The sequence below is a fragment of the Haplochromis burtoni genome, unplaced genomic scaffold (genome assembly GCF_018398535.1).
Source record: "Haplochromis burtoni strain Fernald_Lab_line unplaced genomic scaffold, NCSU_Asbu1 Contig_521, whole genome shotgun sequence".
NCBI classification, from domain to species: domain Eukaryota; kingdom Metazoa; phylum Chordata; class Actinopteri; order Cichliformes; family Cichlidae; genus Haplochromis; species Haplochromis burtoni.
Window position 1 is genome coordinate 333,741 of NW_024582882.1, and position 21,000 is coordinate 354,740.

A 21,000-nucleotide genomic window follows, 5' to 3' on the forward strand; every position below is an offset into this window, starting at 1 on the left:
ACGGTTACCTTTGCAGTTATTTATTTGTAAAAAATGTTTGGAATCATGTATGATTTTCGTTCCACTTCTCACGTGTGCACCACTTTGTGTTGGTCTTTCACGTGGAATTCCAATAAAATTGATTCATGTTTGTGGCTGTAATGTGACAAAATGTGGGAAAGTTCAAGGGGGCGAAATACTTTTGCAAGCCACTGTATGTACGACAGTTACAATACAATACAACTTTATTTATGTAGCACAAAGACCAGAGGTACATCAAAGTGCTTCTCAATAATACAATAGTAGGAAACTAAATTAAAATTACATAAAATTGAAATCACTTAAGGAAGTGCAAAATACACTACCAGATGAAACAGAGCGCTAATTACTCGGCAGTGCTAAGTTAAATAAATAAGTTATTGATCGTAATTTAAAAGATTGAATGAATTCAGACACGGGAATATCAACTGGAAGATTATTCCAGTAATGCAATAATATAAGTTAAGATTGCATACAGGTGTGATTGGAAAATGCAATGAATACTACCTGATAAAAACACCAACTAGTGTCAGAGTTCATGTGCAAGTGGGGGTGGGGCAGTCAGTGAAAGGGCGGTGTTGGATTCGGAGGGAGGAGCTGGATACAGGTCTGGAGTTCATGTGTGTGAGAGTCGAGAGGGACGGAGCAGGGCGAGACTTCAGCTTCCTGACAGCCTGATGGACGAAGCTGTCTCTCAGTCTGCTGGTTCTAGCCCGGAGGCTCTGGAGTAGCAGGAGCACGGTTTTAACTAACCGATTAGCTCGATGATCCAGTGAATACAAAGTCTCAGCAGCTACCTTAAGTAGTGGCTTCTTGATTAAATCATCAGGTGGGTGATTGGAGCAGGTGTGTTCGGCCACAGACGGGAACCTGTGATGAGTCCCGCCCACAAACACATACAAACAAGAACAAGGACACAAGGAAAAAGAGAATGTCATGAGGAACCATGACCAAAAACAGGGTGAGGACATCTAACAAAGCTGAAGTCACAGAAAACTAAGAACTAAAGTCACAAATAACAATACAATAAAAATCATCATAAGACAACAAGAAGTTCAGGGAAATGCAGAATAAAATTATTAACAGAAAACAAAATAATACAGAACTCGAACACATAATATATCAATAAAGAGCTGTAAAAGCTGTTAATAATAAAATGCTCAAACAGATTTAAGGAAGGATCATGTCAGTTAAACCTCAGTTAAGTAGCAGAAGTGTTGATGAAATTAACAGGCATGAATTAACATGTGTGCTAGAGTGGCAACAATGAGACAACCCCCAGGACAATGTTAAATTGTCTCTGATCAAGGAATCATAAACTGACTTCATGAGGGGGGCCTGAGGGCCCAGCGTACTCTAGTGGGTGCCTGTGAACAGCTGATATTACATTATTTGGAAATGGTCCAGGAAACCTTACCAACTTTGATTCTACAAGTTTTCTTCTTAGATCTTCACTGAGTTCATTGGAGTTCAAGGTTCAAGGTTCAAGGTTCTTTATTTGTCACATGCATAGTTAAACAAGTATAACACACAGTGAAATGTAACCTGACACGCTCCTCGACATTTGCAAAAAAGGGGGGTGGGGGGGGGGGGTAGAGGAAGAACATTATATATATAGTATATACATTAGGTGAATTTACAGTAGTAGCAGCAAGCAGGTGAATTCTGTACATTAAGTGAATTAAATACGAATAGACAATCTGACTATTTTACAGGATAGACAATATAAACATATTTAAAATTAAAGGAATTGAAATGTACATTGTGCCTTGGTTTAGTGTCTGGAAGAGTCCTGACTCAGTCAATTATAGATGATGTGAGAGGGCGGGTGTGTGTGTTTAGGGCACGGATGGCTTGGGGATAGAAGCTCCTCTTGAGTCTCTCTGTCCTTGCCCGGAAGATGCGGAACCTTCTACCAGATTGCAGAAGTTGGAACAGTTTGTTGCCAGGATGGGACGGGTCCTTCAGTATCTGCGCTGCTCTAGTCCGGCATCTCCTGGTGTAGGTGTCCTGAAGCGGGGGGAGAGCAATCCTGCAGCAGCGTTCTGCTGTACGGATCACTCTCTGGAGAGCTTTTTGGTCCTTCACACAGCTGTTCCCAAACCACGATGTCATGTTCTGTGTGAGGATGCTCTCCACAGCGCCTGTATAGAAAATCCTGAGGATCTTTGGAGAGACCCTGAACTTCCTCAGTTGTCGTAGGTGATACAGGCGCTGCCTAGCCTTTTTGGTCTGGACCTGAATGTGGGCAGCCCATGTCAGGTCTGAGGAGATGTGGACACCAAGATACTTGAAGGACTGCACCCTCTCCACTGGAGCTCCATTGATGATAATGGGCTTGTAGTCTCTGTGCTGACCCCTTCTGAAGTCCACCACCAGCTCCTTGGTCTTGCTGACGTTCAGCTGGAGGTGGTTGTCCTGGCACCACGATGCCAGATTCTTCACTTCATCCATGTAGGCCGCCTCATCGTTGTTGGAGATGGCACCCAACACCACTGTGTCGTCAGCAAACTTCACAATGGTGTTGGAGCCATGGGTGGCCACACAGTCTGAAGTGTAGAGGGAGTAGAGCAGTGGCGAGAGGACACATCCCTGAGGTGCTCCTGTGTTGATGGTGATGCTGTTGGAGAAGCACCTGCCCACCCTCACCACCTGAGTTCTGCCAGTGAGGAAGTCCAACACCCATGCACACAGACGGCTGTTAAGTCCCAGATCCCTCAGCTTTGTGAACAGTCTGCAGGGCACTATTGTGTTAAACGCTGAACTGTAATCAACAAACAGCATTCGCACATAGTTACCCTGTTTCTTGTCCACGTGGCTGAGAGTGGTGTGTAGGACGTGGGCGATGGCATCCTCTGTGGATCTGTTGGATCTGTAGGCGAACTGCAGCGGATCTGTGGTGTCTGGGATGGAGGAGGAGATGATGTTCTTCAGCAGCCTCTCAAACACCTTCATTACTACCGAGGTCAGTGCAACTGGCCGGTAATCGTTCAGGGATGAGGGTTTGCTGTTCTTGGGCACAGGGATGATGGTGGATCTTTTGAAGCATGTGGGGACCACAGACTTCGCCAGGGACTCGTTGAAGATGTAAGTGAACACACCTGCTAGCTGGTCAGCACAGCAGCGCAGCAGACGGCCGGTGATGCCGTCTGGCCCCGCCGCTTTCCTTGTGTTCACTCTCCTCAATGCCGCTCGGACGTCATGCTCCGCGATGCTGGTCACCAGTCTCTCGCTGATGACGTCACTGTCCTCGGTAGTCAGGTGGTAGATAGTCAGGTGGTAGATAGTGGCTTCAAAGTTTCTCCATCCATCCATCCATCTCCATCCATCTTCTTCCGCTTTATCCGGGGCCGGGTCACGGGGGCAGCAGCCTAGCAGGGAAGCCCAGACTTCCCTCTTCCCAGCCACCTCCTCTAGCTTATCCGGGGGAACACCAAGGCGTTCCCAGGCCAGCCAAGAGATATAAGCTCTCCAGCGTGTCCTGGGTCTGCCCTGGGGCCTCCTCCCAGTGGGACATGCCTCGGAACACCTCACCCAGGAGGCGCCCAGGAGGCATCCTTGTCAGCTGGCTCCTTTCGATGTGGAGCAGCAGCTGCTCTACTCTGAGCTCCTCCCGGATGGCGAACTTCTCACCCTATCTCTAAGGGAGAGGCCAGCCACCCTTCGGAGGAAGCTCATTTCTGCCGCTTGTATCCGCGATCTCGTTCTTTCGGTCACTACCCACAGCTCGTGGCCATAGGTGAGGGTAGGGACGTAGATCGACCGGTAAATTGAGAGCTTCGCTTTTACACTCAGCTCCCTCTTCACCACGACGGACCGGTGCAGCGTCCGCATTACTGCAGCTGCAGCCCCAATCCGTCTGTCGATCTCCGGCTCCCTTCTCCCATCACTCGCGAACAAGACCCCGAGATACTTGAACTCCTCCACTTGGGGCAGGAACTCATCCCCGACCCGGAGTGGGCACTCCACCCTTTTCCGGCTGAGAACCATGGCCTCAGATTTGGAGGTGCTGATCCTCATTCCCGCTGCTTCACACTCGGCTGCGAACCGTTCCAGTGCGAGCTGGAGGCCCTCACCCGATGAAGCCAACAGAACCACATCATCTGCGAAAAGCAGAGATGAGATTCTGAGGCCACCGAAGTGAAAGCCCTCCGCCACTTGGCTGCGCCTAGAAATCCTGTCCATAAAAATTATGAACAGAATCGGTGACAAAGGGCAGCCCTGGCGGAGCCCATCACCCACCGGGAACGAGTCCGACTTATTGCCGGCAATGCGAACCAAGCTCTTGCAACGGTTTTATAGCAATCGAATGGCCCATAGCAATGGGCCAGACACCCTATACTCCCGTAGCACTTCCCACAAGACCCCCCCGAGGGACACGGTTGAATGCCTTCTTCAAGTCCACAAAACACATGCAGACTGGTTGACTCCCTTCACCTCTGGTGTCCACCATTTGGTTCGGGGGTTACCACCACGACAGGCACCAACCACCTTGCGGCCGCAGCTCAATGCAGCAGCTTGGGCAGTGGAGATGCTGAACATGGTCCATTCGTCATGGTCTATTCATACTCAGTGTCCCCAGTCTCCCTCGGAATGCTGTTGAAGCTCTGCCGGAGTGGTGTGGTAATGTTTGTGTTTTTATCACTTTTATCTTTGTCTGGCATTTCAAACAAACTGACACAGGCACACAGATCACTTTCCTGAGCTCTTAAATCTCTATAATAACTGCTGTCATATCGAGTGAAAAAAATACAACATGCTTTTTTTACATAAATATTGGCACAATAAGTGGTGTAAAGTGTGTAATATAAAGTATTGAATGAATGTGTTTGAATGGGTGAGTGCAGCTTATAGTGTAAAATGACTGAATTGCCAGTAAGTGCAGAAAAGTTCCGTATATAAATATCAGTGCCATAATATTTAGACACAGTCGTGTAAATCTGATGTAGAAACCTGGTTTGGATAATTTACTTCAATGCATCTCTGAGTCTTTGGACGTGTTGGTTACTTTCACAGTAAGTTTTATAGAGTTTTAGATATCATCACTGTAAAAAGCACAAAACTTAAAACACCTTGGAAAGTAATTCAAAAAATATGCAAACATAAATTCCCGTATGAAAAATTTGCAAGAGAAAAATGTGGTGTACATTTCTCTCTGGTTTAGGGTGGGTCATGTGTCCAGGGTCAGTTTTGATAATATGCACATCACTGGAGCCCCCCTCTGCCTTCCCTTTTGCACCTGTCCAATGCTAAATAATCTCTAAATATTTATTTTTTCCATCCTTCTGGTTCTGCAAAGATGTGTAATCCCATCCAGAGTGCATTTGTGTGTTAGCTATGTGGCTGGGTTTATCCGAGAGCTTTGAGTGGAATCCAAAGAACAAGCTGTGGCACATTGCTCACATAAAGCAGCCAGTTCCTGTTCATGTTCTCAAACTGGCTGATTATGTCAGAACCACTTTGGCAGAGATTTATAGTCTGAATTTTCTGAGTGTCTCCTCCTCTGTGAGCAGACGTAACAGGTGAGTTGTTGTGTTGACAGATAATGATTGGAGAGGCCATCCTGTTTTGCTGTCTGTCTCGGAGAAAGCTCGGCGGTGGCGGTGAGGCTAACATCAACGCAGCTGGCTGCAACTTCAATTCCTTCATACGCAGAGCCGTCCGATTTGTTGGTAGGTTGATTTTTTTAAACTGCACACTTACTCATGTCACATAAAGGCAGTCCATGGTAGCCAGTTAAGAATTCTAGTACCTTTGTGGTGACACTTTTTTCCTTATGGGAGCTCAAAATGGGAATTTTACAAGACTCCCCAATTTATTCATATACATGCCGTTTTTTTATTCTATGCCATCAAGTGCTTTATAATTATTTTACGCACACTCTCAATACATTGGGAGGTGCCCAAGGGTACTTGGGCATTCCGAGTGGAGCAGCAAGGAATCAAACCATCAAACCTCTGATTAGCAGACCTGCTCTACCCTCTCTGAGCCACAGCCACCTCTATGTGTGCATTTTATCTGCTAACAGTAAAATTACTATTATCTCAATGGATTCATGCTTTTCGTTTTGGTTTTGCTTTATTAGATATTAAAACTGATTCAGTCTCTAAAGACGATGCATTCATCCACAGTGCTAAACCAAAATCATATAATTCCAGCATTACCAGCAATACCCAAAAGTAACAAACACAAACTTTGTTTTTAAACCATTTTTGGTTTGGTCATTACTACATGGTAAATCATCCAAATGGTAAATCATCCAAATACATCCACTTTATAAATTAGCACATCATCCACATTGCAGTGTCACACTATTTGCTTCACTTAATAAATCCGGCCACATAAATACTCTCTCACTCACACAAAGAAAATATAATACATAATACAACACTTCACGGTAATTTTATGGCAAAATTGTTTGTCGACTGCTGCCTCAATTGTGTAGTTAATTTATTATTCATCGTCATTTTACCCTCCTTCATTTTTGCTATTATTAATTGTTGGACAATTCGTGCGGCGTTGAGAGCAACCATTGAAAAACTGAGCTGAGTTAAACTGGATTGGATTGTGAAGTGATCCAGCGTCAGACTATACCGCGATACATTATTTTGTCTAAATAATACAACCCTACAATTTAAACTAAACATTGTAAAATCTGATATTCTCACTCTTTTTCCTCTTGGTAAGCACATATCTCACCATCTATCCTCAGGAGTTCATGCATTCGGTCTTTGTGCCACGGCCCTCATCACAGACGTCCTCCAACTGATGACTGGATACCCAACACCATATTTCCTAACTGTGTGTAAACCCAATTACACCACCCTAAATGTCAGCTGTGAACAGAACCCATACATAATGGAAGATATTTGCTCAGGGAGTGACCCTGCAGCAATCAACCAGGGCAGGTAAGGAAAGAAAAAACACTCGATATGCTCCACTTTACACTGAAAGACTTGGATTCTGAACACTTTCACGCAAACGACACACAAATTAAGAGTGGATCAGTTTTGTAGTCAAGAAAAATCATTTAACGTGATTCTTTGTGATGCTTTATATCACTAGCTATAAAGTACATTAGCACTCTTAGAGGGGAATATAAGACAATTGTCTTATAAAACAGAGAAAAAAGGCTTTTTCTTTTTAATATTATTAAGTATATCACATAAAGAACAGAGCAGGGATAGATTGGAAAACTTACAGACAAGACAGAGTTGGTAAGAAAAATAATACCAGCAGGACTGTGAGTGTGTGCAGTGAATGTGAGGGTGTTAATTTTATTCAGTCCAGGTTTAATGTAAATTAGGAGAGACTTATGACAATAATAATAATTATAGTTAAAGCAACACCAAACATCACCACCAATAATCCCAATCAATAACTACGACCAACAATGACAATAATAACAGTGTCAATCCCAAAATGACTTACTTACCTGGATGACTGAGCATGCATCAAGACAGATAATGACAACAAATTACAACAATAATACCATTATAAGAAAATTATAGGGAATAACTCAATTGCATGCATCATCAATTCTGCAAAAGTACGCTGGAAGGATGACAACGCTTCTTCAGAAGCTGGACAATGATGCCAGGAAAAGCACGAAGCAACTAAGTAGGTCATTAGAAGAAGAAACAAACTACTGGAGAGAGGAAGATGATCAGGGAGCCAGAAAGAGACAAGATGAGAAAATTAAAGAGAATGAGGGAAGGAAAACAGCCTAATTACACACCAGGGAGGGAGAGAGTGTATGAAACAAGTGAATTCAATACACATGACATTAATGAAAACAGGAAAAAAGAACAAAGGGGAAAACACAGATAAGTCAAATGAAAATTCAGTTTGGATTTCATTTCTGCTGTGCTAATAGCAACACAGGCAAAGTCACCACTCTGAAAGACTTTTATCATTTGGCTCTTTTACATCAACAATGTGGACTTGTGATTTAAATCAAAGGATTTAACACAAGTTTTGCACAAATTGTTTAGATGTATCGCCATTTCAATACATGTCACATATTTCAAAATCAAATGTTCAAAGTAAAGCTCTTAAATATGGATTGTTTTTTAGATCTGGATAAAACACCTTTAGAGTCAATGGCCTGTATTTGTGTAGCACTTTTACTAGCCCTAAGGACCCCATAGCGCTTTACAAATCCAGTCATCCACCCATCAGTGATGGCAGCTACATTGTCTGACCACCACCAGTAGGCAACGGGTGAAGTGTCTTGCCCATGGACACAACGACAGAGACTGACCAAGCCGGCAACCTTCCGGTTACAAGGCGAATGCCCAACTCTTGAGCCACGATCGCCCCACCTATGACCACCTTAAATGACCACCTACTGTACAAATATCACACGATACTGTGTTTCCTGTGATTTATCTTCATGCTCGTTTGAATTATGATCAGGTGAATGACTTTCTTTGCCTTAAGAAACTCTTGAGCTGTTTTTGCAATATGAATATGACTGAAACTGAGAAGAAAGTACGAGCCTGTACACTTCACAACTCATTCTGCTACTTCTATCAGCAGTCACATCATCAAGAAACATTACTGAAACAGTTCCACCTTGTACCATACATGCCCATGCAATAATGCTGTGATATATTTCAGATCATGAGTGTTCTTTTCCATCTCTATACCTTTCTCTTACCATCCTTCTAGTACAAGTTAATCTTGATTTCCCCTACCCAAAGAATTTTTCTTGACTGAGTAGGTCATGTTGTGTGGTCATCATGGTCTTTTGGTGTTGCTGAGCTGGCCGGTGTATTCTTTTTTTTAACAATGTACCATGTTCTGCCTTTTATAAGTTACACTGGATTATACAGTTTTGCACACTGCACTAGAGCTCCCTCTAGTGGCTGATGTGTAATATTGTTTTAAGTGCTTTGGAAAAAGAAAAATAGAGGAAGTCCATCCAAGATGGCTGAACGTAATGCCGAAATATTACAGTTTTAACCTGATATGGACCTTAAAATATTGTTGCTTTGGACGATATTTGTCTGTAAGAATGAGTGATGATAAAATAATAATTGTCTCTTTGTTTTGTTTAAAAATGGTATGATAATTTGTAAGTTTAGGTGAGATCAACACCAAGGTACCTGTAGCTGTCCACAGTCTCAATGCACCTTGTATGTTCAGTGGTTGCAGTGGAGGATGTTTGTGCCTGTGGAAGTCTACCACCAGCTCCTTGGTTTTTCTAGTGTTGATCTGGAGGTAGTTCTGCTGACACCAGTCCACAAGGCCATAGGTCAGTTTTCATCAGTGATGAGACCAACTATTGCAGAGTCATCAGAGAACTTCTGCAGGAAGCACTGGGTGGAGTTGTGGGAGAAGTCTGCAGTGTAGATGGTGAAGAGGAACGGAGCCAGAACCGTTCCCTGTGGGGCCCCCGTACTGCAGACGACCCTGTCCGACACACAGCCCTGAGTTCTCGCATACTGTGATCGGTCAGTGAGGTAGTGAAAGATTGTGAAAACTGCATTTCCCAGAATCCTTTGCAGTAGAGCTGGAATGTACTCAGGTTTAGCTAGAAAATGAAAAGTTTTTGGGAAGCCATTATATATCTTGCTCTGATGTCAGGTTTTTGTGTTGTACCCCCTTTTTTGAAGTCTCATATGAAGATTATTGTTCCTGTCCATTTTCTTGGCTAAGTGCATTTGCTACAACAGACTCCACCATTCCATACTTGGTGTCCGTAGCCAGTCTTGGTAATGATCTGGCTGAGTTTGTTCGCCACTTCCCAATCCTCCTGATGAAGGCCCTTCCTGTTGATCTTGTACAGTTCAAGGCATTACAGGATCCATGTGTGAGGCATTGAGTCATAGGCTTTGTTGTAGTCTATTCATGTAGCGCGCAGGTTGGCCAGTCTGGGCTCACAGTCTCAAGTGACTGCCCTGTCTACACTTGTACTATATTGACTCTGTGTTTAATCATTACAAGACAAAAAATTAGATTAGATACAATCTCCTCTTTTTGGAATCTGTACATGCTTATTCCAATATAAGTAAGACAAGACATTGTAATTCACATGCTTAAAATGGATGGAACCTGGACTTTTCTGGTCATGATTTCTGATACCATACTTATCCTTACCCATAGAAAAAAAGTGCTTGTGTTGAATGAGGCAAGTTCTGTAAAGCTTTGAGTACTCCGGTGCTTTGGAGTAAAAGAAGCATGTTTCACTTCGCATTACCTCAGTAAGGCGATGTGAAAATGAACAAATATCATCTTAGGTTGACTTATATGTGCTTTGTTCCCCTTTTATTAAAACACAGAAAAACACGTCACACAAAAATACTGCAAAAGGAAACGGTTGCCTTATATGCATTAAGTGTATAAACTCAAAATGCACATCTCACTTAAAAATTAAGATAGCCAAATGTAAACAAATCAACTTGTTAGAGTCCTAAATGATCACCTTTAAAGTGCTAATAACATCATGTACAGTGAGACAAGCATGGAGAACAGCGCTGACTGGGAGAGGCTTTGAACAGACGACATACTCAGTTCAATTCAACATGTACGACTTTAAGAATGCACAATGCACTCTTTACTGTAACATAAGTAATACCACACAAATTCATTATTACCATTTCCATAATGTGCTTCTTCTGCAATAAATAATTTAAACTTGTTCTAGAATATATTTCACCTTCACAACCTGTAATGAAATTGTTGACATAATTTTTTATTAAATACTTTTTAATTTAATCTAATTAATAATAACTTCTGTTGTTGCAGGATGTGGTAATAATCTTCCCCGTGGTATCAAAAATGGTATTAAGTATCAAGTATTTTCCTAGGCATTGGCATGAAGTTTGAATATCTAGTAATGTGACAACCATAGTCCTTTAAGATGCAGCTATAAAAAATTAGAAGTATTTTAGATGTTAGGAGGGGTATCACTGCATAAATGGATTGGTTCTTATATAGTGCTTTTCTACTCCACCTGAGTACTTTTTCTCATTCACCCATTCATGTAAGCACTTTTTTCTATGCAAGATTTATACTCTGATGGATGCACCAAAGAACAACTTGTAGTTATTTTCGTGGCTAAAGACATTTGGTATGCAGACCGGAGCATGCAGGGATTGAACTACCAACCACTAACCTTCTAATAAGGTAGATGACCTGCTCTGCCTCCTGAGCTATAGACACCACATAGCAGTGGGAGGCCTCACATTACAAGGGTGCACAGTCTCGTCACATCTGATTTGTAGAACTGAACAATAAACACAAACGTTTTTCCTTTTGCTCCCTACATTTTAACATAAATATATACTTTCTACTCCTTACATTTTCAAAACAGGCTCACTACTTCTTACTGACCAGTTGGTATAGAAGAGAATAACTCCCCCCAAAATGCAGCATTTATGTCATGAGAACTACCCTGAGCAGTAATGACAAGAAAAATGATATCCTAGTCATTATACAAGAAGGGAAAAAAACAATTTAAATTGGAAAACCAACTGGAAAAATCAATTTGTCATCAACATGATTACAATTACCAGTAATCAAGTAACTTGAACAAATACTTGCTTGTACAAAAGATGTACAAAAAAAACAACCACACAATTTCTAGGATGTTATGTGTTTTTAACGGAATACTTTATTTTCAGATGTCATGGTTTTCTTCGTTTATGTCCCCTAAGGCTGAAGTATGATTTTCTGATTGTTAATTAGAAAGAAACTACAAAAGTTGAAGCAGAAGAGACAAGTTTCTCTGAAGAGATGGTGAATAGACAGATTTTACAGAATGAACATTACAAACATTTAATCTCTCTAATATTGTATCTGACAGAATTTTTTTTAAAGCAGCACAACTGTGTGTATGTGTTGTTCTGAGTTTACAACCGGACTTCTTCCCCCTCTGAGAGAGACAGTGGTCTGTTCCTTCCTGCATGTGTTCCAAGAGCCAAAGAGGTGCTTTTTGGAAGCTACTACTATGACTGGTTTAAAGGAGGCTTCAAATGATTATTGCACTCCAGCTTTAAATATTATGCATGTCTTTTGTATTATTTATTACGTTTTGTATTGAAACCTGAGTTTTAAACTGACATACATTGCAACACTTGTGTTACAATGAGATTAATGCAGATATAATTATAATGGTTATATCAGCACTAGAGTTGACCCACTTCTAGTGCTGACATAAGCTGTGCTATCTGTTTTCAAACCCTTAATGCAATTTGCATGACACCACAGATGTTGCAACTGTGCAACTATGTTTTCAGGATGAGCACACAAACAAATCATACAGCTCCATAAATGCACCAACACTTACCAATGTGCACACATGCAGAGTCAGGAGTTAGCATGAGGCTTTAATATCAGGAGCGGTCATAAGTAGGTCATGGATGGAGCAAAGTGAGAAACTAAGCTACAGATTCACTTTCCTTCTGTAGCACTCTGCAGTTTATAACGCTAGCTTAATTTGGTTCTGCTTTGTTTATATAGGCCAGTTTACAACAATAGTAGCCTTAGGCAAGCCTTGTCTCTATGCTTGTATGTGTTTCATTAGTAAACATATGACTGCAATGTTACAGAGCACATGAAATGAGGTTCAGTTTTGGTTCAGTCATTTAGTCCCTAAGATAGTGTGTAGGATTTTGTTTTTGATATCTCAGGCCAGTTGTGTTTCTTTTTACCTCCTGCTCTCCTGCTGAGGTGAATCTTGGATGAATTTGTTTTTGTTCTTTTGTCTCTTGCAGGAAATCCTTCCCATCACAGCATGCTACTCTGGCATCCTTTGCTGCCGTCTATGTTTCGGTGAGTGATGTTTTGAGCTCGTGCAAATGGTAATCCCCAATGTTACAGCAGAAGTCCCTCACAACTTCTTAGGATACCGTTGTCTATTTGACTTAACAACTTATCAACTTATCTTCTTATTTTTTTATCATTTACATAACAAACAACTCAACCCTCTGTGAACCAAACAGGCTTTCTTTTCAGTTAAAATGTAAAATGAGTTTTTCTCCTCATGGAATATGTCTGTGAAGGTTCTCAGTCATCCAGGTTATCGTAGTTTAAGGAGCTTGAAAAGAAAAGGATCTATACAAAGAGTGACCTTGGTCCTTTAGATGCAGATGGACAGTCGAGTCCATCTCGACGGGACAAGACTCAACTGTCCATCTAAAGGACAAAGGTCACTCTTTTGAGGACGCCACTGTTCACATTTTGTACAGAGAGGACAGATGGTTTGAAAGAAGGGTGAAAGAAGCCATCTATGTACTCTGTGAGCGACCATCTTTGAACAGAGGCGGTGGTTTACGACACCAACTGTCTGCCATCTATAATCCAGTTTTGAGATCCTTCCCTCCGCACACATCCTAGAGCATTTGACCTCAGGAAATCACAAGATGGGGTGGGGCTAGGTTTCACAATGAGCTCACCCAAAACCCTGGCTGATTGTGACCTACACCCATTTTCACACCTTGGCTCATGTGATTAGGGAGAGGATCATTAGGGGGTCCATGACCCTCGTGGGGGGACACTCCCATGGAGCTTAAATCTGGGACTCACCAGTTGCTCTTAGAACTGAAGAAGCTTCTCGGATGAAACATCTTCAAGGAAACTTAAAGAAGTCCGGACACTTTTCTTTCCGAGCTCCTTAGACTCCTCATGGAAGATGCTTTGAGCAGCAAAAGTGAAAATTGTTGTATTTAGACATAGGAAAAATGCACTTATATTGGTGAATGAGACATATTGTACAAAGTGCTGAAATTGTTCAAAATCAATTGTATCAGCTTCAGCTGAGTGTAGCTTCAGCTCATTCCTTAGCTGTGCACTCCATAAATTTGTTTTTATTGTTTGGGGGAAATGGTAGTATTTTGAGACAGATCCACAGTATGCTACCTCCCTAAGCGTATATGACAAAAACCAATAAGCTTAAGGCTATAAATAAAACCAATATTGTATTTGCCGTATGTTGCAGATGTATTTCAACAGCACTCTGACGGACTCATCCAAGCTACTTAAGCCCCTGCTCGTCTTTTCTTTTATTATGAGTGCCATCATTTGTGGCTTGACCAGGATTATTCAATACAAGAACCACGCAATGGACGTCTACCTGGGCTTTCTACTTGGAGGTGCTGTTGCTGTCTATCTGGTATGGAATTGGATGTGGTTTTTGCCACTATGGGTACAGATGTTCTCATCATAATAAAAGTTTATGTTTGGAGACACATGTGTTGGCTGCTTTTAAGTTTTCAACCAACTTAATTTAAATCAAGGTTAGATATTTTATCAGGTACAGTATGTATGAGATTTAGTTGGATTCAAATTGAGTTAGACAATCACCAAAGTCAGTGGGATTTTTTTCTCACATCAAAGCACTCGATCAAATAGTCTCATGAAAGACTGGCGCTTTCAATGTAGTATAAAGCATTGAACCGACTAAATTGTTCACAGTGTTATGGGTGGGATTAAGGGACCTGAATCCATCCAGTTAGACAATAGACCCATCCTGAAGGCCCATGAGAAGTATTTTCTGTTTTTCCTTAATTTATACACACACTTGAAATCGCTTGTAATAAAAAGGGTAGTATTACTGTAGTTACAAGGCCCTGCCCAAATTACACTAGCCTATCCAAAATCAGAATCCAGGTATCAAGCATGAAATCATATTAATATTATATTAGGTTTTAAGTAAAAGAATCTAGAAGTGTTTCTCTGTTTCTCTGTTGCCAGGGATTGTATGCAGTTGGAAATTTTCAGTCTAGTGAGGAGACCAGCAGCAGTCCTCCTGCACTTGTGCACTGCCCACCTTGCTCCTTGCCACATATTAGCCAGGAAGCTGTCCTCAACCACCTGCAAATGAAAGCTAGCATATCTGGGGAGCCTACCATCCCCATCTCCCATTCTGAGGGTCTGCTTCACCGAGGTCTTCAGCAGCAGAGGCCCGATGGAAGCCTGAAGCGCTCTAGTGCAGATGTGGAAGTGATATCCCCACACAGCCCCCACAGCAAAGATGCCATGATGACCTTTAGTCACACTCTCCCTAGGGTCCACACCCCACAGGCTATGGCAGCATATGAAGAGGCAGCTAGGCGCCATGCTGCCACCCTCCACCATGCCTCCATGGACTCTAGCCGCTCAAAGCAGCTTTTGTCTCAATGGAAAAGTAAGAACAACACTCATAAGTGTTCTCTTCAGGTCCCAGATTCATTCTCCTCGTCTGTAGACTCGTCATCAGGGCCGCCCTCCCAGCATCCACACCATCATGGCAGCATGGAACTCCGATCAAGCTCTGAGCCATCTGCTATGGGTCTGAATGGTGGTTTTGATGCCCATGCATATATGGCCAAACTGGCCACAGGTGCTAGTACCACTTTACCCACTAACTGTAGTGGTATCACTGGAGGAGCTAGGATAAACATGCAGCCTCGACCTGGGTCTTCTCAACTGGTCCACATACCAGAGGAAGGTCATGAAAGTTATGCCATCTCTGACAGGACAGTGGGAGGCGGAGGAGGAAATGAGGGGATGTCAACAACAAACAGCACTATCCAGGCTACCTGGCAAAGAGCTGCAGAGAAGACTGCAATCTGCAGGACTAATGAAAATGGGCAGAATCTCCAACCTCGAATCATGCAAGTGATTGCTATGTCTAAACAGCAAGGACTTCTACAGACCCATTCCAAAAGCTTAGATGAAAGCAGCATGGCGTGCAACAACACAGGGAGTTTCCAAGGCACTGCTCACTACAGGGCACTTACTGATCAAGACCCCACCAACACCACAGGGCCCAGCTCATTGGGCAGCACATCAGGCAGTATTTCAGGGAGCACTGGTGCAATTGTCAGAGTAGAAGCACACCCCGAAAACAGCAGACCAGTGATCCAAGCTCCATCTACAGATGGAAGCGGAACATGGAGGTGGCGATCCCTGGATCACGGCACTGGAGCCGGTGGAGGTACAGAGACGATTGGTGTAGGTGGAGCATCAAGTGGGTGTTTGAGGCAGTCTTTTGAGCTCAATGATCTGAACAGAGACTCAGAAAGCTCTGACTCAATACGTGAAGGATCTATTGACAGAAAGCGTGCCAATCACATTGTTACTACCACCGCCACCATTAGCACCCCACCCATAATTACAGTTCACACGCAGAAAACTGGGCAGTCAGAGCAGAGGGTTCAACCACAGGGCCTCTCTACTATAAGGGTAACTCCAGGTGATGGAAGCACTTCTGGGTCTGGAGGAGGTGGTGGCAGTGGCGAAGGTGGAGAGAGTGCTTCAGAAACCCCTTCAGTCACCTCAAGTCGAGAGTCCACACTACAAAGAAAAGTCAATAACATCATCCTGATTCCAGAGAGAGCCAACAGCCCAGATAATGCTCGGAATATTTTCTACAAGGGAACATCTATTACTCCTGTTTACAAGGACTAAAATAATAAAAAAAAGAGCACTGCTGAGATGCAACGATATTTTTAAGGAATCCCCAAATTTACAACCTGCCAATGTCTATATAATAATAAAATAAAAGTAAGGGTTTTAGTCAGCATGATTTTTGTAAGTGTTTACACTAAAGCACAACCTTTTAAGTGTTGTAGAAATCACTGTGTACTTTTGTGGTCACTCCCTATTGTAATGTAGATGCTCTGCCAGTGGAACCTTTTTTATAGTGTTTTGGATAAAAACATCCACAAAAAAGTAGCGCAGAAACAATGAAAGTGTAGCAGCCTACTAAAAATAGTTGTATCATAGCCGTAAAACCAATGTTTCGTTCTCTGAACTGTAAATACTGTGTATGGTGCTACACCCCCCAAAACAGTTCACGTACTACATGACATAATGTAAAATCCCAATAGATGCAAAATGTAATATTTCATAAAGCGTTAAAGAATGACATGTGAAAGAGAGAACTTTTATATTCTGTCTCTTTTCTGTACAAATTCCACATATTCAACAAAACACTGTTTAAACCATAAGTGTGCTTAGCATTCCTTCTGTAGCTATGACGTCAAATATGCTGTGACTTGCACTGAAATAAGTGTTTACTGTACAACGTATATCGTTAACCCCAATTTTGTCTTTATATCCTCTACCTATATTTGGACCTCCACGTGGGTCCCAGATCTAAGCACAACAAGGCAGCAAACTGGTGAAATCTTCTTCTTTATACTGAGAGGTAATTAGTAAATTTTTAAAAAGGCAGTGCAATTATCCTCAAGTCTCCTTCCCTATGTGGCAGGATGATTTAAATTGTCTTTGTAGCTTTTAGTGGAACACTTTAACTTTTTGTTCACAATAAAGTAACAGAATATTCAGCACCTAGAGTTTGGATATAAAAACCATGTCTACAGTCCCTAAATTGCTCACCCATTTCAGCAGGTGGCCCACATGTTAAAAGGCTACAGCACAGGCCTGGGTTTGAATCTGCTCCAGGTTCCTGCATGTCGTGTCCCTTCTCTCGACCTGCTTTCCTGTCCACTTTCTCCATAATGTCCTAGCAAAACAAGGGGAAAAAAACCTATGCATTTTCAGGCACAGATCTATAGCAGTGTAAATGCATGTGTTGCACCATAATTTTAATGTCACGTACCCTTTGTTAAAATTTGAATTATAACTTCTGAGGTTATTTTGCATTTAACACATCTAAAAGTAATTTTAATTATAGTCTCGTTACCAGATAGAGACAAATCTGGTCTTTAAGTGATGACGTGATGAATCCTGCTTCTGGGCCCAAACTACTCTGAATTTATTAAGGCTCTTGTGTTTTTAACATGTTTTAATGCTTTCTATCTTGTTCTATTTAATCTCAACAAGCCCTTAACCCTTTAGAGCCGGTCGGAGCGAGCACGCTCTGTTTTGCTTAACTATTTTTAAATCCCGGTAGCACTGCAACCACGTAAGCTAGCGCAATAATTTTTTTTGCATATGAAACCGGAGGAGTTGTACTTACATCTGATGCCATCAGCTTGTCTTAGGTCACAGTTTCCTTCCACATATAGCTTTTCAAAAACTGCATAAAAAGCACAAAAAAACATAATATTACAGAAACACGCTTTGCCGATCTAATCAGCTGTTCATAACACTTCCTACGTTGGAATAGACGTCAGCGCAAACTATCGCATGTCCGCCATTACCTGCCCGAAACCGGAAATGACGTCATTTTTGCGGAAATGTAGTTTTTTTTTTTACCATCGGGGCCTCAGGGCCTATACTGGTGTTTTTAGAAGTTATGTTTGACTTTCTGACTTTCTGTGTCTTTTCTGGGATGCTTAGGACTCATATTGCACTGCTGGAAATAGTTTATTTTGATGCATATGCTGCTCTTTTGCAAATTTGCAGTATAATATTTATTTTCGTTTTTCCTGCAGTATATAAAAATTTGTGCATTTCAAAAATGAAACTATGAAGACACTCAAAATAAATTTCCTGTGGTGGGAAACTATTTTGTGCAACTTTTCTCTATTTACAGTTTTGAGGGATAAGCCTCTTAAATGTCTCTAACTAGAAATATATGTTAAAAAAGCAAAAACGATTTTCAATTTTTTTGTAGTTTATTGCACTTTTTTGCAATTTATGTAATTACTATGCACTTAATGAATACATATTATTAAAAGCTGGGCTATAATTGTTGTATTGAGGTATAGCAACTTGAAATGCTCCCAAAAATAGCTCCACAGCATGTAAAAATATAATATAAGCTCTGACGGACTTGGTTCTATGGTAGGTCTTAAAGGGTTAAAAACAGTCAGTGATCACTGTCGGCCTCTCTCGGCTTTTATTACCGCTAATCCTTTTAAAGCTCAGTTTTTAAAACCTTACGATGTAACTACAGCCCAGCCCATGCAGCAGTATATTAACGACTAACCTCGTATTGTGGATGGATTATCTCAGTTGCTCTCGTGACTGAAGTTTGGTCCGTTTACAGCATCCTGCCATGTGATTACATTTGTTCCTGACCACCGAGAACACTCACGTTAACTTTTATCGAGTGGAAAAAAGTTAGCGTACATCCTCCAGCTTCACTGTGTTTATGCTATGCTAACGTAGCTGTGTCGCTAGTGATCATGTAGCACATCATTATATACCAGCTAGCCCAACTTAATAACAATGTTCCCTCTAAGCTGCGCGCATGCGCAATCGCGCACTGCTGGCACGGTCTCTGCACACAGAAAATCTGTGTACACAAAAAAAAATAATCTAACCGGAATTGAAATTAAAATTAAAACTTTAACAATTCAGTTTTGCAGTGTTAGTCAGTGACTGGCTGCTCCCGTATGGGATCAGAACGATGCCACCTTATCCAGTCCAGCCAATGATGCGATTCACATTCGTATATACGCAGCTAATCAACGTCGTTGACAGGCTGTGACAGCGTCCTTATGTGCCGGTGTTTTAGCGAGCAAAGCGGCTGATGTGGAGTGAAGCCACGTTAATGACAACGTGTACAACCATTGGAGATGTGACGGACAACTGACGGACAAAGTGTGGACTTTATACCAGTTTTTAAATTGTGTTGATCGGCCACGTAAAACCAGAGTTATGATAAAATATCTGCAATGTTTGGTTTTCTTCCTGAATACTGTCGTTGTTTATATTTACTGCGGGAAGAAACAGTAAAAATGGCGTTTTATAAGGAAAATGCTCGAAAGCCTGTGAGCAAAGACAACAAAAACAAAAGTCTAACATAAATGTAAATGCTGTGCTTTGATTATTTTAATAAACCTTGGATGGATTCGATGCTGGCGTGACCACAGTGCACACGTCTGCTGTTGCTCACAGTGGTCCAAGGGACGCTCAGGGATTTTGTGTGTTCGCTCAGACACATGAAACATTAGAGGGAACATCGTTCAGTAACCCTACAAACGTCACTGCTGTTTAGTTTTCTGTCTTCATTTATGTTGGAAGTGATAACAGAGCTGCAGGTTTGAATTGTTTCAGAAGTCTCTCAGTCAGAACATGCTATATTATGTTTAGGTGGAAACTAGCGAGTTAACTTCCTGCTAACTTCTAACTCTGTTAAATGTAATAAATTCCGTTTTCATGGATGCCTGGATGTTAAACTTAATTATTACACCTGGTAAAGCAGAACACTGATCATTTTATTACAGATGAAAGAATTTAAACAGTTTTTAACTCTTAGTGATGCTGCAGTGTTAGTTTGACTTTGGGGCCTGAAGCAGAGTTTGAGCCCAGGCACGGTTAATGACGTCAGACTTAAAAGACCGGATTATATTGGAGAAACAAAGAAACACACAAAGTAAAAGTTGTATGTACTTTATGTTATGAATGCTCGATCCACATAAGAGCAGATATAGATGAATAAAATGGATGACAATCTGTGTTTTGCTAAATGACAATCACTTTTGAAGATGTTTTTTTTTCCTGGTACCAGACTAGGGATTTTTGGTTTTTTTTGTAAATATTGGTGACCAACAACTGGAATATTTACTATGAAAGCATGGAACGTTTCAAGTTAGTCACATTAGATATACAACAGTATACACACACACACACACACACACACACACACACACACACACACACACACACACACACAACAAAACTACAAAGAAGATTGAATAAAATGTCAAATTTATAGAGCCCCCACAGGATGTCATTCAGGATGTCAGGATTCACTTGTAGCATTGCCCAACAGCCCAATATATATATATATATATATATATATATATATATAACCCTCATTTACAGGTGCTATGTGTAACAAATTTCAAAGAAAATTGTAATACCTCAGTATAATTATCACGATGGAAATAAAAAATGTGATTTTACTTGACTAAGCGTGTAAAATGTGTGGACCAATCTGCAAGAGCAGCATCATGTTCGCTGCAAATTTATTTTGTGCCATTGAGCAATTTATTTCTATCAAAACTAATCCAGGTACTTTTCTTTAATACTCTATACTGTGTAGAAGCCAGTGTATTTACATTCTCTCAATAATTTTCTCTCAAGGGATTTTGTTCCCCTACCACAGGAAAAAAAATCCCAGCAACACTGGGA

General features: G+C 41.5%; 1 protein-coding gene across 1 annotated transcript in view; it reads left to right on the forward strand.

Moving 5' to 3' along the window:
• Positions 1–17,815, forward strand: part of LOC102294741 (2-lysophosphatidate phosphatase PLPPR4) — a 46,532-nt gene extending 28,717 nt beyond the window's left edge. Inside the window, exons 3-7 of the mRNA XM_005947521.3 lie at positions 5,561–5,690; positions 6,731–6,926; positions 12,741–12,798; positions 13,964–14,137; positions 14,719–17,815. Of these exons, the coding sequence (XP_005947583.1) occupies positions 5,561–5,690; positions 6,731–6,926; positions 12,741–12,798; positions 13,964–14,137; positions 14,719–16,416 (2,256 nt within the window). The 3' untranslated portion in view covers positions 16,417–17,815. The remainder of the gene's footprint in view (positions 1–5,560; positions 5,691–6,730; positions 6,927–12,740; positions 12,799–13,963; positions 14,138–14,718) is intronic.
• Positions 17,816–21,000: the final 3,185 nt, after the last annotated feature.